This window comes from Aethalodelphis obliquidens, unplaced genomic scaffold (genome assembly GCF_003676395.1).
Source record: "Aethalodelphis obliquidens isolate GAN/ISIS:26980383/991018 unplaced genomic scaffold, ASM367639v1 scaffold66, whole genome shotgun sequence".
Taxonomy (NCBI): Eukaryota; Metazoa; Chordata; class Mammalia; order Artiodactyla; family Delphinidae; genus Aethalodelphis; species Aethalodelphis obliquidens.
Genome location: NW_020838010.1, coordinates 580,382 through 598,322, shown reverse-complemented (window position 1 = coordinate 598,322; position 17,941 = coordinate 580,382). Strand labels below are relative to the sequence as shown.

Sequence of the window (17,941 nt, the reverse complement as noted above, 5' to 3'; positions counted from 1 at the left end):
TGCCCATCATCGGATGAATGGATAAAGAAGATGTGGCACATATATACAATGGAATATTACTCAGCCATAAAAAGAAACGAAATTGAGCTATTTGTAATGAGGTGGATAGACCTAGAGTCTGTCATACAGAGTGAAGTAAGTCAGAAAGAAAAAGACAAATACTGTATGCTAACACATATATATGGAATTTAAGGGGAAAAAAATGTCATGAAGAACCTAGGGGTAAGGCAGGAATAAAGACGCAGACCTCCTAGAGAACAGACTTGAGGTTATGGGGAGGGGGAAGGGTGAGCTGTGACAGGGCGAGAGAGAGTCATGGACATATACACACTAACAAACGTAGTAAGGTAGATAGGTAGTGGGAAGCAGCCGCATGGCACAGGGATATTGGCTCGGTGCTTTGTGACAGCCTGGAGGAGTGGGATAGGGAGGGTGGGAGGGAGGGAGACGCAAGAGGGAAGACATATGGGAACATATGTTTATGTATGACTGATTCACTTTGTTATAAAGCAGAAACTAACACACCATTGTAAAGCAATTATACCCCAATAAAGATGTTAAAAAAAAAACAAACTTAATTTGACAGGAGCTATGTTATCTAGCTGCCATTTAATGTGGCGGCGAACTATTATATTGATTTTTTCCTTTCTCTATTTAGAATAAATGCAATAAAATTAAACTTGGGCAACGGGGCTTTCACACAACCTACAGTGATTCTAGGGGCTTTTGAGCTGGGTGCCAGCACCCGTACTAATGCTGTAACAAGCAGTACCCTATCACACCAGGGGACAGCATCCACTCCTTTTGCTTTTGGCTCTGTCACTCAGTCTGCAGCAGTGTTCTCATTCATTGGTGGAAGTGCACCTCAGACTGGGTGCACCAACTTCAATATTGTCTTGATGGGGAACGCCTCTCAACCAACAGCGTTTGCAGGATTACCCCTCACTCCTGCTACTCGGACGTCTAGTGGAACGATTGCTACACAATCAGTTACTCGTTTCAACCGTGGTGGACAGTCCACTGGTAAGTTTTGAACTCTGCTCTCTAATGGAGAAGCACAGTATTCAAGATTGATTTTGAGATTCTTATTTGATTGATTCATCCGAATATGACTGACTTGTCTTATTGGAGGTTAGTGTTATTGATGAATGCGATAGAAATTTAATCTAAACTGCTCCTTCTGGTTTTGCATTTTTAGGTTTAGAACCAAGGAATGTTTGTTTGGGGGAAAAGTTACAACCTTCTGAGAATGAATAGTCTAGACAAATTGGCCACTAGTAATAATAGCGTTACACTGAAATGTTTTGTTCAACTGTTTAATGCTTGTGTTTACCAAGCATTTTTTTTCACAATCTGTTGATATGTTCTGTTTTCCTTTTTTAAAATAAAACTTCTGAAATGAAATTTATCAGGAGGTACGATAAAACAGGAAAGAACATTTCTGGAGTAGTATAAAATTTTAGAGAATATTAATAATGTAGTAATAAGTGAGTTATATGGCATAGTTGGGGAATGGTAAAATATTTTGGCTAGTAGAGACATTTTGCATGCATGGGTTACCAGTTTCTAAATAAGTCAGATTCAGTAAAATGCATTTAACCTATACTGAACATTAATGAGAAGACATTTAGGATCTTTCTAAACCAAAATGCAGTTAATAAAAAGTACTGGTTTATAAGCCACATAAGCTTGGTTTTACTGTAGATGCCTCAGATATTTTAGAGCTTGAGAAATACACTGAGTGAGATATTGTATACATTTTACTTTATGGTATATTTTATTGAATTACATATTCATAGTAATGGTTTCAGAGCTTTTGGAAACAACCAAAAAGGTAAAATATGTAAAAAATTATAGATAATAAACAACTTATTTATAATTTGTATTTAGTAGTGATAATGTAACCAATTTTGATTGGTTGGTATGGCATTGTAGGACACAAAGAGATGAAGTGGAGCATTAAAATCATTATGATGCTAGAATATTTGGTCACTACCTTGGGGGGCATTATTTTAATTGTGTACAAATGAATTTTTGATATTACAAATAATACATATCTGTTATCAATAAAAAAACAACCAGGAAATAAGTGTTTGAACTTTGGCTCTGTTGTTTACTAGTTCTCTGACCTTGGACAAGTTACTCTAAGCTCTCAGTGCTTGGTTTGCTCATCAGTAAGTGCTCAGCGTTTTACCTTGTAGGGTTGTTGTGAGGATTAGGTAGGTAAGTGAATATAAATAACTGCTTAGAACCTTGTCTGACATGTATATAATAGGTATTCAATAAACGTTGGCTATCTTTGTCATTTTTATGAAAGTATACATTTCCCCACGGTGTTAAATATGTTGGATATTATCCCTTTTGTTTGTTTGTTTGTTTTTTAAGCTTTGGTAGTTTAACACTGAAAATAGTATCATAGCATCATGTTCATTTACATTTTCCTTTATTAGTAGTAAGGCTGACTTCTCTTCAAATGATTGATTAATTGTATTTGTGTTTTTTTTGTGTGTTTGTGTGTGTGTGTGTGTGTGTGAGAGAGAGAGAGGGAAATTGAATGAATTCCCTTTTTGTATCTTTTGCTCAGTTTTCTGTCTTTTTTTCTTTTTTGGCGGGGGGGGGGGCGCACCATGCGGCTTGCGGGATCTTAATTCCCCCAACTGAGGATCGAACCCAGGCCCTCGAACCCACGCCTTTGGCAGTGGGAGTGTGGAGCCCTAACCATTGGACCACCGGGGAATTCCCTGCTCAGTTTTCTAATATGGTGCTTATCTTTTTCTCGTTTATATGCAGTTGCAATAGCCTAACGCTTTGATATTTGTATAAGAAGTATTTTTGTACCTATGATTTCTGTTGGTGACAAAGTCACAGGTACTACTAACCTACGTGGTTTGTTGCCTACCTTTATAACTAAAGAAAGTGCTCAGGTTCTGCTAGATGTTAGTGAAAATAAGGATGTAATTCCCCTCCCCCCCAAAAAGAAGTATTTTCCCCAGTTTGTTTCGGTTTTACTTTACTTAGTTTTATAGATATTAAAAGGTTTTAAATTTTTAAATTAAGCTTTTTATTTTGACATAATTGTAGATTCTCATGCAGTTGTAAGAAAAAATAAAGAGATCCCACATACCCTTTGGCCACTTTCTCCTTGTGGTAACATCTTGTGAAACTATAGTACAATATTGCAACCAGGATGTTGATATTGGTAGTCAAGATATAGAATAGTTCTCTCACCACTAGGATTCCTCATTTTGCCCTTTCATAGCAACACCTACTTCTCTTCTGCTCCCACACTCTATTTAACCCTGGCAACTATTAATCTGCTCTCCATTACTGTAATTTTGACATTTCAAAAACGTTATATGGATGGAATCATACAGTATGTAATCTTTTGGGAATGGCTTTTTTCACTCAGTATACTTCCCTTTAGATCATCCAGATTGTTGTGTGAGTCAGTTGTTTGTTTTATTGCTGCATAGTATTCCATGGTATGGATGTCAATTTGTGTAACTATTTGTCATTCAAATAATTTTTCCTCCGTAGGTCAGATGACATTTTTCTCTTGCTGTTTTCAATATTTCTTCTTTGTCTTTAGTTTTCAGAAATTTAATTATTAAGTGTCTTGGTGTAGATTCCTATCATTCTGTCATCAAGTTCATTGATTCTTGTCTCTATCCCCTCTGTTCTGCTGCTGAGTCCTTTTGCTTGGCTTCAGGTTTGCATTTTGGTTATTGGTTATCTGGTTATCTCAAATTTCCACTTGACTCTTCTTTATATCTTCTATTTCTTTGTAGAGATTTTCATTTCTTTTCTTTTTCTTTTTTTTGCTAAGGGTATTTTTTCTTGTGTTTCAAGTGTGTTCATAATTTCTTTTTGATGCACTTTTATCATGGATGCTTTGAAATATTTGTCAAATAATTCTAACATTTCTATTATCTTGGTATTGTCTTTTTAAATTCCATTTGAGATCTTTCTGGTTCTTGGTAGGAAGAGTGATTTTTAATTGAAACCTGGACATTTTCTTATTATGTTATGAGACTCTGAATCAGATTCAAGACTTTTGCTTTAGCTGGCTTTATGTGACATTGCTCTGGCATGAGACAGAAGGGTTTCACTGTGTTACTGTAAGGTGGGAGTAGAACTTCATTTTCCCTAGTCCGTCTCCATTGCTACCCAAGGCAAGGGTCTCCTAGTTACTGCTGGGCAGGAGTGGGAGTTCCTGCTCCTGATGTGGTTTCCACTGACACTGTGAGGACATGGTTCATTAACTGCTGGCAGAGGTAACATCCTGGCTCCCTACTTGACCTTCTCTGATACCATCCTGGCTGGGGTACTGGGACACCTCGTTATAGCCTCACAATGGTGGAAGTTTAAGTTCCTCACTTGCTGTTCTCTGGAATAGGTAGGGAGCGGGACCACACTTTTTTCTGTGATGTTTGGTTATTGTCTAAAAGTTTTCCGTCTTGTTGGTCTGCCCCATTCTTGTCTTTTGTCTAGAGAGCAGGTTTTTGTTGGGTTTGGTTTTGTTTTTCTATACCCATTGTTATTTCTGACTGGCCAACCTATTCAACTCGGAGCCTGGGAAATACAAGGCAGAAAGAAAACCCATGGAATTCATTACCATAATGTTCCTTGGGTCTCAAGATCCCTAGTTGATTTGCCTTCTCGCCACCTTTCAGGGTTTTCTTGTTCATTTTATATATAATGTCCAGGGGTTTAAGCCATACGTAGTGGGAGGAATAGGGAAAGTACATTTTCCTGGAAATGGAAATCCTTAAGATGTAAATTTTTATGTTGTCAAATCTCTCATTCTTCTGAGTTTCTCTCTCTGGACTTATTTGTATAGGCCTTTTTCACCTTAGGATTCTTAATTCTTTTTGTTCTTTTATGGTTTATATTTTTAGGAATTTCTTGCCTTCCTATTGATTACTTGAACATTTATAGAATTCCATTATATTTTTAGGAATCTTTTTTCTAAATGATTAGTGAATTAAACCATAGTATTTCATTAAATGGCCATTTTTTCCCTATTGATTTGAGATGCTGCCTTCCTCATACACCAAATTATTATATATGCTTGGTTCTGCTTCTGGACTTCCCATTTTGTTCTATTATCTGTCCTTTCTTCCTCTAGTATCACCATTTCGTTATTGTAGCAAGCCCCACTATCTTGTAGTGTATGGCCACCTTCCCCCATTCTGTTAAAAAAAATGCCTATTTTCTATGGCTAACAATTCATTAAGCTAGTTGACATTTTCCTCTGTTCTTAAACATGAAGGAATTAAGGCTGATTTTGTTATCCTTATAGCACTAGATGGAGAAAATTATGGTATTGAACCCTTCCTCTTGTCCAGTGGTTCTCAACTGGAGGCGATTTTTGCCCCTTCTCCCAGAGGATATTTGGCAGTATCTGGAGACATTTTTGGTTGTCCAGACTGGGTGAGTGTTACTGGCATCTAGTGGGTAGAGCCCAGGGATGCTGCTAAATACTTTGCAGTGCACATAAAGGAAAATTTTGTTGTCCTCAACACACAACCTTTTGACACCAAATATATGGGAGTTCTTCCCACACCAACCAATTCTCCAACTCTCCAGACACCAAATGGGTGTCCTACAATTCAGCTATGATGCTCACCACCTGGAGGTAGCACAGACCCCACAGGGTAAGGGCTCAGTTCCTCAAGACTGTCCCCCACTTCAGATATCAATTGCAAGTCCCAGGTTGTCACCTGTACTTCTGACCAACTGACTACAAACTGGGGGTGCCTGTGACCCCTCCCTCCTTGGGTTGGATGATTTGCTAGAACAGCTCACAGAACTCTGGGAAACACTTGACCTAAAATTTCTGGTTCACTATAAATGATACAATTTAGGAACAGCCAAATAGAAGAGATGCATAAGGCAAAGTATGGGGGAGCAGCCCAGATCGTCCATGTCCTCTCCAGGCACGTCACCCTCCTAGCACCTCCGTGTGTTCACCAACACAGAAGCTCTCCAAAGCCCTTCATTTAGGGTTTTGATGGAGCTTCCATTATGTAGGCATGATTGATGAAATCTTTGGCCTCTGGTGATTGAACTCAATCTCCAGCTCCTCTCCTCTCCTGAGATGTCAGAGGGTTAGGCTAAAAGCCCCAACCCTCTAATCACTTGGTTGGCTCCTCTGGTAACCAGTCTCTCAGCCTTAGGGGCTTTCTAAAGTTCACCTCTTTGACATAAATCAGGTGTGGTTGAAAGGGACTTGCAGAGGCTCCTTTCACCTTTATTGCTCTTGGAGCTATTTCTGAAACTGGGGACAAAACCCAAATATTATAACAGAAGATGCTTCTATCTCTCTCCTCACTTAGGAAATTACAAGGGTTTTAGGGTCTTTGTCCAAGAAAGGGTACAAAGACCAAATATGCATGTCTTAAATCCCAGCATGGGACAGTCCTCCATTGTCCATTATTATCGGCCCAAGCTGTCAGTAGTGCCATGTTGAAAAACCCTGTTCTAGCCCTATGATTAGGAAAATGAGACTTTTCCTTTTAAACCCTTCCTTATTTAAGAGTCAGGCTCCTTTAGCTTAAAAGCACATCATATTAAATGGCATTTGTTTCCTTAGTTACCTTTGGGTATGTGATTTAAGGTCAGGCCCCTGAAATTATGCCAGTATCTGAGACAGATGATCAAGACTTTAAAATATGGGCATAACTTGAGTGTAAATTTAATTAGCGCTATTGAAGAGATTTCAGTAATACAGTCAGTTACAAAATAAATAATGCAAAAAACAGTCACTTTCCCATGTTTAAACAATAGTAATTGGGAAATATAATGGAGGAATTTCCCATTAACAATTTCAACCAAAGGTATGAAATGCCTAAGAATGAACTTTAAAAATGTGCATGACCTATATGAAGATAACCATACAGTTTTACTGAGGAATATAAAAGAAGACATGAAGAAATGAAGAATACACACACTCGATAGTACAGGAATGTCATTTAGTTCTAAATTAACCAACACGTTGAACATAATTCTTATAAAACCACAATGGGAATCTTTGAGGGAAGGAAAGGAAGGAGGGACTTGACAAGGTTCTAGAGTTTAAATGAAGGGGATAAGTGCATGAGACTAGTCATGTCTTGTTTTTTAAGAAAAGTAATGATAGTGTACTTGTAGAAAAATATATGAAAATATATTGTAAATTTATTCTCTGACTATAAGTTTAAAATATTTAGTATAAAAAATAAATGAATTCTAGTGCTTCAATAATTGGAACTCTCTTGTGGAACAGGGATAGAAGGAAAAATCAGTGAAAAATTTTAAAGTACAGAAACAAACCTGGGTTTATGAAGATGACATTTCCAATCTGGGGAGAGAGGATGGAGTAGTGAACAAATGAATTGCAATAGCTGGCTAGCCAGGTGATTTGGGGGAAGGGGATTATGTTTTGCTTAAAAAGATTAACTGAAAGAAATACTAGGTGAATTAAAGATAGAAAATGAAACCATAAATATTTTAAAAGCATAGGTGAATATGAAAATGTGTAAATAATATTTCTTGGGTTAGGGAGAGGACCATTTATTTAAGTATAATTTTAAAATATATAATATAGTCTGTCAAATGATTTAAAATTAAGACTATAAAAATAGTATAAATAAGTATACTGCCCCCATCTACCCTGTATTACTCCCTTACCCCTTCCCCACCCCCTCTATTCAGCTAGCCACTGTAATTGTATGTATCCTTCCAGAGTTTCTTCATGGATTTGCTAGCAAATAAAAATATATATTCTTAGCCCTCTGCCTTTTTAAAAAATAATATAAATGAGAGTATACTCTGCACATTATTCTGTACCTTGCTTTTTAAACGTAAAACTTAATACACTTATTTTAAACATTTTGTAGCTCTTTTCACATCAATCAGTATATGGAGAGCTTCCTCAGTACTTTTTATAGCATCATAGAATTCCATGGTCTGGATGTGCTATAATTTATCTAACCCTTTGCTGGTGGACGTTTGGGTTGTTTCCTCTTTTGCTAATATAAACAGTGGTGCAATGGATCTTATTTTACATGTCATTTTGCAGGTGTATAAGTATATCTTTGTGGATAAATTTCTAAAAGAAGTATTACTGGTTCAAAAGATAGATGCATTTGTAATTTTTAAAACATTGGCCACTTATTTTGCATAGGGGTTATACCAGTTTACACTCCCATTAGAAATCTCGGAGGCTGCCCATTTCTTCACAGTGTCCTTAAACAGAGTGTGTTACCAGTTTTTTTATTTCTCCCCATCTGTTAGGTGAAATTGTTCTCAAGGTAGTTATAATGTGTGATTTTCTCCTAAAAGTGAAGTTGAACACCTTTTATATGTTTGAGGGAATTTTGAAACATGATATGGAGACATAAACCATAAAGGAGAAAACAATGGAAAGATTTGACTACATAAAAAATAAAAACAAAATCAAAAAAGCAAATGACAAACTGGGATTAGGAAATATTTGCAACATTTGACTAAATAGCCTCAATATATATATAATACTTTTATTAAAAATCAATAATAAGAAGACAATACTCCAATGAGAAAATGGGCAGATGACATGAATAGGCAATTTTGAATGAAGAAATTAAAGCAGCCATTAAACCCATGATAAAAATTTAGCCTCACTGGTAGGTATTGAATTAGAAATATTAAAACACCTTTGCTATAATTGGTTATTTCTCTAAAAGTATACATGTGGTGCTTCTCTTAAATGAAACATAGGGATATTCCATGATACATATTTTAAATAGTTGGAGGTATGTGGTAATGTTCCCGGTTCCTTCCTAGCATCTCCCCCCTGTCCCCAAACCCCCAGTGGCCCTAGATGTTTTGGATAGCAGAGTCTTACATCATATATTGTCATGAATTGTTCAACAGTTGGATACAGGTATCAATAGATTCAAATGCAGTTACTTATTAAGCACTTTTTCCTTTTGAAAAGGAAGAAGAATATCTGTAATTATGTATTGGAAAATTATGTATTGGAAAAGGTTGGCTCGATTCAGCATAAATATTTATTGAGTACTTACTATCACGTGCCGTGTGCAATGATCTATAGTGAGGATGAAAAGGTAAACTTTGTTTTCAATTAACCAATTAAGCTTATTTGTGTCTTTATGTACTTAATTTCTCTAGCTTTATTTCTTTTATAGATTTTATTTTAAATTTTCAAGAAGAGTCCAGGTAATCTGTTTTCTGAAACTTTATTCCAGACTTCTATTTATTACTTTTTCTCACAGATTTATTATTGTATAATTCACATACCACATAATTTACCCATTTAAAGTGCACAATTAATTGGTTTTTAGGATAGTCACAGAGTTGTGCAGCCATTACTGAAGTCAATTTTAGAACATTTTCATCACCCACCGAAGAAACGTCATACCCATTAACAGTCGCTGCCCGTTCTCTTCTTACCCCAGTTCTGGCAACCATGAATCTGCTTTCTGTCTCTATAGATTGCTCTGTTCTGGACATTTCATCTAAATAGAATCATACAATATGTGGTATTTCGTGATTAGCTTCTTTTACTTAGCATGTTTTCAAGGCTCATCCATGTTTTAGCATGAATCAGCGCTTCTTTTTTATGGCCAAATAAAATTCCATTGTATTAATATACCACATTTTATTCATCCATTCATCAGTTGATATTCATTTGGGTTGTTTCCTTTCATCTTTTTCTGTTATGAATAATGCTGCTGTGAACATTCATGTACATATTTTAGTGTGGATATATGTTATCATTTCTTTTGTTTGTATACCTAGGAGTGGAATTACTGGGTCATATGGTAACTTTATGTTGAACACTTTGAGGAAGTGCATACAGTTTTCCAAAGAGATTACACTATTTTACATTCCCATTAGCATTGCCTGAGGTTTACAATTTCTGCATATCCTTGCTAACACTTGATATTATGTCTTTTTGGTTATTGCCATCCTAGTCGATATGAAGTAGTATCTCGTCGTGGTTTTGATTTGCAATTCCCTAATGACTAATGACATTGAGTATGATTTCAAGTGTTAGATGGCCGTTTGTATCAACAACCTTGCATCTTTATGACCATTCTTTTTTTCTTTTTTTTTTTGGCTGCACTGCGAAGCACGTGGGATCTTTGTTTCTCAACCAGGGATCAAACCTGTGCCCCCTGCAGTGGAAGCACAGTCTTACCCACTGGACCGCCAGGGAAATCCCCTGACTATTCTTTTGTAGTCACCATCTCCTTCTGACCACAGCCTGGAAAGGATCTCTACTTTTAAGGATTCATGTCCTTAGATTTTGCTTACCTGGATAATCCAGGATAATCTCCCTCTTCCAAGTTACTTAACCTTCACTTCATTTGTAAAGTCTCTTGTCAAGTAAGGTAATATGTTCACAGACTCTGGGTATTAGGATGTGGCCATCTTTGGGGACCATTTTTCTGTCTACCATACCATCTTAACAATATAAAATTATCTGATCCATGAACATGAGAGCTTTCTGTTTATTTAGGATGCCTTTAATTTCTTTCAATAATGTTTTTTATTTTTCTGGATACAAGCCTTACACTTGTTTGTTAGATTTGCTCTTAACTATTTTATTCATTTTGAACAATCGTAAATGGAATTACATTCTTAATTTCATTTTTGGATTGTTCATTGATAATATATAGAATTGAAATTTATTTTTATATTGATCTTGTATCCTGCAACTTTGCAGAACTTGTTCATTGTTCTAATAGATTTTTTTTATTGGAGTATAGTTGCTTTACAATATTGTGTTAGTTTATACTGTACAGCAAAGTGAATCAGCTGTACTTATCCATACATCCCCTCTTTTTTGGATTTCCTTCCCATTCAGGTCACCATAGAGCATTGAGTAGAGTCCCCTGTGCTATACAGTAGGTTCTCATTAGTTATCTATCTTATACATAGTATCAATAGTGTATATATGTCAATCCCAATCTCCCAATGCATCCCACCCCCCACTTTCCCCCTTGGTATCCATACATTTGTTCTCTCTACGTCTGTGTCTCTATTTCTGCTCTGTAAATAAGGTCATCTATACCAATTTTTTCAGATTCCACATATATGCGTTAATATATGATATTTGTTTTTCTCCAGATTTTTTTATGGGTTCCTTAGAATTTTCTGTATTCATGATCATGTCATCTGTTTATAGAGATAATTTTACTTCTTACTTTGCAATCTGGTATCCTTTATTCGTCTTCTTGCCTAATTGTCCTGGCTAAAACTTCCAGTGTGTTGTTGAATTGAAGTGGTAAGAGCAGACATCCATGTTTTGTTTTTGATGGCAGTGGAAAAGTATTGTTTTTCACTGATAAGCATGACGTTAGCTGTAGGTTTTTCATAAATGCCCTTTATCATGTTGAGGAAGTTCCCTTCTCTTTCTAGTTTGTTGAGTGTTTTCATCGTGAAAAAGTGTTGGATTTTCTCAGATGCTTTTTCTGCTTCTATTGAGATGATCATGTATTTTTTAAATAACAGCATAATTGAGGTATAATTCATATATCTTAAAAGTCACGCTTTTAAACTGTGCAATTCAGTGTTTCTTTTAAACATATTCACAGAGTGTGCAACTATCACCACTATGTAATTCAAGAACATTCTCATCACTGCAAAAAGAAACCCTGTAACCATTAGCAGTCACCTCCCATTACCTTCTCTTTCCAGCTCCTGGTAACCACTAATATACTTTCTGTCTATGGATTTACCTCTTCTGGACATTTCATATAAATGGGACCATACAATATGTGGCCTTCTGTGTCTGGCTTCTTTCATTTAGCAAAATGTTTTCAAGATTCATTCATGTATCAGTACTTAATTTTTCTGATCCTCAGGAGGGCTCTTTTCAGCCTTCTCTTTCCCTGGTTATCTCTGCTAAACTGGCTGGCCTGCAGCCTAAATGTTGCTCTCATGAAGCTTACTTCCTCTTAATTGCTTACCACCAAAATCTCTATTTTTTTTCGAGAGAGTCCTTTGGCTTGAACTTCCTCATACTCTGTTTCAAATAAAGTCAGTTCTTCTGGACATAGCTTTCTGTTCTTATGGGCTACCTTTATCCCTGGGCAAAATCTTTGAACCAGTGCTTTGGGTGCTGGGCAGTGACCGTTGCTTCTGATCTTCTTGCTTCTCTCTTCCGGCATGCAACCTCAGCCCTACAGGTAAGCTGGGGCAGGGCAGTCAGGGTGATTGATGGGGCTCCAGCATTGCAAGCCTACTGTGCCTGGTGTAGACCCTCTGCCCTATGAGTGGGGGCTGACTGGAGGAAAGGAGCCCCTCAGCTCTTGGCTGTACTCACCAGGAATTTCAATCCTTTAACTGTGTGTCAGGGGTGATGAGGAATGCTGGCTGCTTCCCCTCCTAATGAGATACTGTATTCATTGGTTGGGAGCTGAGGGAAGAGGGAGTCCAGTCTTCTTGGCGACTCCTGCCTGGAGTGTAGCTTCTCTCAAGGGGAGCAAGGGGATGGAGGGAAGAGCGTGGGTTATGATTCATATGCTGTAGACTCTCACCTGTATTACTGAATTTTAGCAGATTTTCTTGAATAAATGTTTCTTTATTTGCTGTACCTTCAGGACAATTTCCAGAGATTTCAATTTTTTTTAAAAAATATTTTTTACCAGTTATGGTTGCTTCACTGGGGAATGGGTCCCTAGGACTTCTTATGTCACAAATTTGGAAGTGGACCCCCCTGTTAGGTTGCTCACTTTTTTAGTAGAGTTTCTTTCTTATGATGGTGCTAGAAGGCTGGCTATACTAAGCAGTACTGATGAACTATTTTTTAAATCGGAATTTTACTATGTCACATTTATTAACTATCAGGGTACTTGATTTTCCTTGCTTTGTTGTTATTTCTCCATATAAGTGAAGTTTGTTATAATGGTGTTTTACTTATTAAAAATTATTTTTATTGACATATTTTTCTGCTTGTTACTTTAATTTAGGGTTGGTTCCAGCATCTACTGTTGCTACCGCTACTAGTTCAAGCACCATGCTGTTTACCTCATTTTCAAATGTTTCTACCTCCACTGCTGCTACTGGACTCTCATGTAAGTTACTGGTTGCAAAGAAAATACTATTATTTCGCATCAGGCCACTTAACTCAATTTGCCAGTATAAGCTATGGATCTCCGACGTCTCATAAATTATCATTATGCTTGATCCCGTTTGTAACTGTTGATATCAATAGTAGCTTTGCTAAAAACCTGATTGTCATGGCTTTCACTATGAATTTTATATTAACATGATTATTACAGCCATGATGTTCATCATTAGAGTTTGTTATTGTAATCCTAGCAGTAATATGGCCCTCCCAAAGCCCTGTTATAGCAAGCCTGTCACCATTTCTGGGAATAAAACTTGCCAGGAATTGCTGATGCCTAGTTGAGCCTGAAAAATGGCGGCCGCCATCCCCCATTGCCTTGTGCAGTTGGCGTAGGTGGAACATTAGTTGAAATTGCAGGTTGCCACTTGAATTGTATTTTCTTCCAAGTAGATACAGTTCCACTCCTGAGACATGACTGAGATTCTGGAAACCTTTTGATATATGTAAGCAATATCCTTCTCAAGTATAATAGATTTTGTGAATATGACCATGTCTGAGGTTGGGAGTTAAAATTATTGAATGATTCCATTTCCAATCAAAAACTTGACTTCTGACCTTTTCTTAAAAATTAATTAATTAATTTATTTATTTATTTGGGGCTGCACTTGGTCTTTGTTGCTGCGTGCAGGCTTTCTCTAGTTGCGGCAAGTGGGGGCTACTCTTTGTTGCGGTGCGTGGGCTTCTCATTGCGGTGGTTTCTCTTGTTGGGGAGCATGGGCTCTAGGTGCACGGGCTTCAGTAGTTGCAGCGTGTGGGCTCAGTAGTTGTGGCTCGCGGGCTCTAGAGCTCAGGCTCCGTAGTTGTGGCGCACGGGCCTAGTTGCTCCATGGCATGTGGGATCTTCCCGAACCAGGGCTTGAACGTGTGTCCCCTGCATTGGCAGGCGGATTCTTAACCACTGTGCCACCGGGTAAGTCTGACTTCTGACTTTTGACAGGTTTCTTTTTTCTTTCCTGTCTTTGATGTCCTTGCCTACAAAATGAAAAGAAACCTTGACCACAGTGTTTTTAAAATCAACTTCAATGAGATATAATCTACATGTCATAAAATTAATGTAAGTGTATAGTTCAGTGATTTTTAATCAATTTACCGAATTGTGTAACTCTCACCATAGTGCAGTTTTAGAACATTTCTATCATCCCAGTAAGATCTCTCAGCCCGAGACAACTACTAATCTGTTTTCTGTCTCTGTCTATGCCTTTTCTAGACTTTTCATATAAATGGATTGACTGTAGTTTTTTGAGGCTTAGCCAAAGTTACTAAAGGACTCAGATGAAAAATACCCTATATAAATTCTTCATTCACTGTTTTTGATTAAAAGAGTAATAGGTAATATTATGTTGTTCTCTGCAGTTGGTGGTGCCCCTACAACTTTGGCTGGAATGCTTGGTGGTACAGCATTGGGATTTGGATTAAATTTCCCTGGAGCAGGTGGAGCAGCTGCTGTTGCATCTAGTAAGATTTTTAGAACTACTGGGATGTGTTTGAATGCTCACTGGAAATGTACTGCATAACAAAAGCAGTAAGTAGGTTGTATTCCTTAGCTTCTAGGACTAAGAAGGTTTTGATCATCTCACCAGCATATCCAAAAGGTACATCAGTATTGACAATTGCCAAAGGGTAGAATGAGACAGTTGATGTCAATGAGATTACTTCTTTGAGATGACCATAATCAAAGCTGCTATCAAACTCTTGTCAACTCTGAAACTTAAAAATTCTTATTATTGACCATACTATTTAAAGTGACCCAGTACACTGGGATTCATAGAGTTTTATTCTCTAAAAGTTAATTTAAGGTTTGACCTGTATTAAAGTTGATCCTCTCCTTAAGCTGATTACAGGAGTTTCTGTGGACCTATCCTAAATTTGTTTCTGCCAGTTAGGCACTAGTTAGGTTGTAAATTAAAGAAAACTTGGTTATCCATTGCCTTTTAGCTGTTGTGAGCTGGGTGGTTAGAGGTCAGTTACTACTTAAACCTACCATTTAAGTCAGACTCCACTTTAGGGAAGTCTTGATTGTTCTGACTTTTAAAAGTTTACTTAGGGCTGAAATGAATCTTTATTCAAACCTGTCATAAACTAAAAGTCAGTCCTTGTTAAGTTTAAAATAATTATTCCTAAACAGAGATGTAAACCATCTTTTGCATGACCAACACTTAACTGAATTTCTACTGTGTACTCGGCTAACTGGCCAACCTATGAGCATTATGAAGGGCATGGCTTGAGAATTTTATAAGTAACCATATTTGCAAGAAATATAACACATAGTTTCCCTTATAAAATGCTGAACAAAAAATTGATTCTTTCAGTCGTGGGCGGAGTCACTGAAATATGAATTTGCAGGCTTTTTGGTGACTCTGCCATAACTCATCCCCTACCTATCTGAGTCTTAAGATTCCTTCCTGCAAACTGGTACCTTTGCTACTAGCCCATCCCATCCACCACTGCCTTATGTACTTACCCACCTCCCCATCAGATATGTCTCAACTCAATACCCCCAACCCACTGTTGATTTTTTCCCCTACTCACCTTTCCTTCCCCCCAAGTATATTTACTTGCTCAGATTCTTCATCTCACAAATTAGCCCTGTAGGACAGCTTTCGGGTATCTGTATTTGTAAATTTATAGCCATTTGAGATTATTCTCTGCCCTAGGTATAACCAGCAAGTTTTAAGAGAAGCTTGCTTGTTATAAATCTCATCTTTTGCATTAGTCTATGAAAGTAATGATGTCCATTCCTAGCATGGAGTAAGATACATAGTTGTTGATCAGAGACAAGATAGGAAAATTGGATAGTAGGATCTTTTAAAGGATGGTCTCACTATTTTATGTAATGATTTTTAAGATCATCAGAATGAGATTTATTTAAATGTAAATCCAAATTTGGTATGCAATTATTTTCTATTATTTATAGAACAGTGCTTCCCTTTTAGTACACAGATAACATAGAGTTGACTGTATTTAGTTTAGACCAAAGTTGTAACTTGCAAAATCAGACTGTGATAGAACCTTCGTTCTCAAAACCATTGCTTCTTTTGGTATTAATTGAAATATTATTGTTATTTGAATATTGCCTACTATGCCAGAGCTAATTTATACCTTTTAAAAATACCATGAAAATAAGGAACAAAGATAAATACTATATAAACAGTTTAAAATAATCATACCATTTTTTTATGACTCAAGAGTCCTTTGTGTTTAGACTGACAGGTATTAATTTCCTGAAGGTATCGCACAGCATCTTTGGAGAGCTGTTCATTTGTCTGTTAACCTCTTTCTTTAGTGGTAGTGATGGTAGTTGCTTTTTTAAAAATTATAAAAACCATACACACATGCATATATACATATATCACACCCTCTAGAGAAAACAGTTTGGTGCTTGTCTTAACAGGCTTTTTTCCAAATGCTTACAAACATACATTAAATTTATTTGTTTTACAAAAATGGGATACACACAGACATAATCATAGAATTTGCTGTTTTCTCTTAAGTATACGTTATCTTTGGACATCTGTCCGTGTCAGGAAATTCTGACTTAAAAAAAAAAATCTTCTTTGGGCGAAGATAAGCTCCCTTACAACAAGGACTTGTTTTTTTCTTAATTGTTTTTCTGGGGTTTTTTGCCTTGAATATAGTAGTTACACAATGTTAGAATGAATTAATCAATAAAGGGGGGGTCTTGATAATGTCATTAATTTTCAGCATTTCTGGGGAGGGAATTCTTTTCAAATAAGACTTTTTATTCTCAGATGAAGAGCATGGTGACCACATGGCTATAAAGAATGGAACGTGGGATCCAATCTTTAACCTCTCCAGTGTCCTGAGTGATAGTGACCCCGGGGATCCTTTGTGACTGGGCATGGTCTTCTCTTGTGGTGCTCATTCCACTTTCACAAAAGCTAACCAAAAGAATGGGGGAATTATTGTAAGGATCCTTGTGGCCAAAAGGGAAATGAAATCTTATGGAAATCTAATACAGGTATTATCGTGGCAATGAACTTCAAGGAATGTGGAATTTAGAAGTTGTTCTAAAGTCAGCTTTAGGGACCTCCTGGATCTAATATTGCATAAACATAATTCAGCTATTTTCCTTTTGCCTGTTTTTTTCTTTTTTTAACTTCCTTTTGGTTTCTTTACCTCTTTTTCGGCTTTATATTCTTAATTTTGACTTGCTCATGACTCTTTAATTCTACTTTATGTTTTTCCTCTGTCAGTCCTTTCAGCTCCCTTTGCCTGTTGTCTGATTCTTTCTACATACTTGGAAATATTTCCAAACTTCTGCTTAGAGTCTGATTCTTTCCATATTTCTGGAAATATTTCCATATTTTTACCTACTGTCTGATTCTTTCCACAGTTCTAAATGTTCGAAAATGAGATCTGACCTACCTTATCCCTGTTTGGCTAGAGCTTTTTGTGTCAGACCCTCTTATAGGCTGCCAGTAGCATATGGGATGGCTTCCTATACTTCAGATGCCCACCCTTGTCAACTGTGAACTAGGATCAAAGGACAGAGTTACTGAAATAAAGAATGGGTGTCTGAGCCTGATCCCTCAGCAGGAACAGAGTAGGCCAGTTTCCCTAAGAATAGGCAGTGCATGTTGGCAGTCACCATGATATATGTATTTATCTAGGGTGGCAGTTAACCTGAAAGTATTGTTAATTGGGAAAACAAGGCTAACGTAAAACAAACAAATAATTGTATACATGTTATAATATATTTTTATAACAAATTTCTTGTTACAGAAGCAGCATTTATTAATTATAAGAACATTTGAAAATACAGAGAACCAAAAAGAAGAAAACACTTCCAGTCTCCAC

General features: G+C 36.8%; 1 protein-coding gene across 1 annotated transcript in view; it reads left to right on the top strand.

Moving 5' to 3' along the window:
- Positions 1-17,941, top strand: part of NUP62CL (nucleoporin 62 C-terminal like) — a 69,357-nt gene that overhangs the window by 17,402 nt on the left and 34,014 nt on the right. The window contains exons 2-3 of the mRNA XM_027089498.1: positions 12,963-13,067; positions 14,477-14,578. Coding sequence (XP_026945299.1) covers positions 13,010-13,067; positions 14,477-14,578 — 160 coding nt within the window. The 5' untranslated portion in view covers positions 12,963-13,009. The remainder of the gene's footprint in view (positions 1-12,962; positions 13,068-14,476; positions 14,579-17,941) is intronic.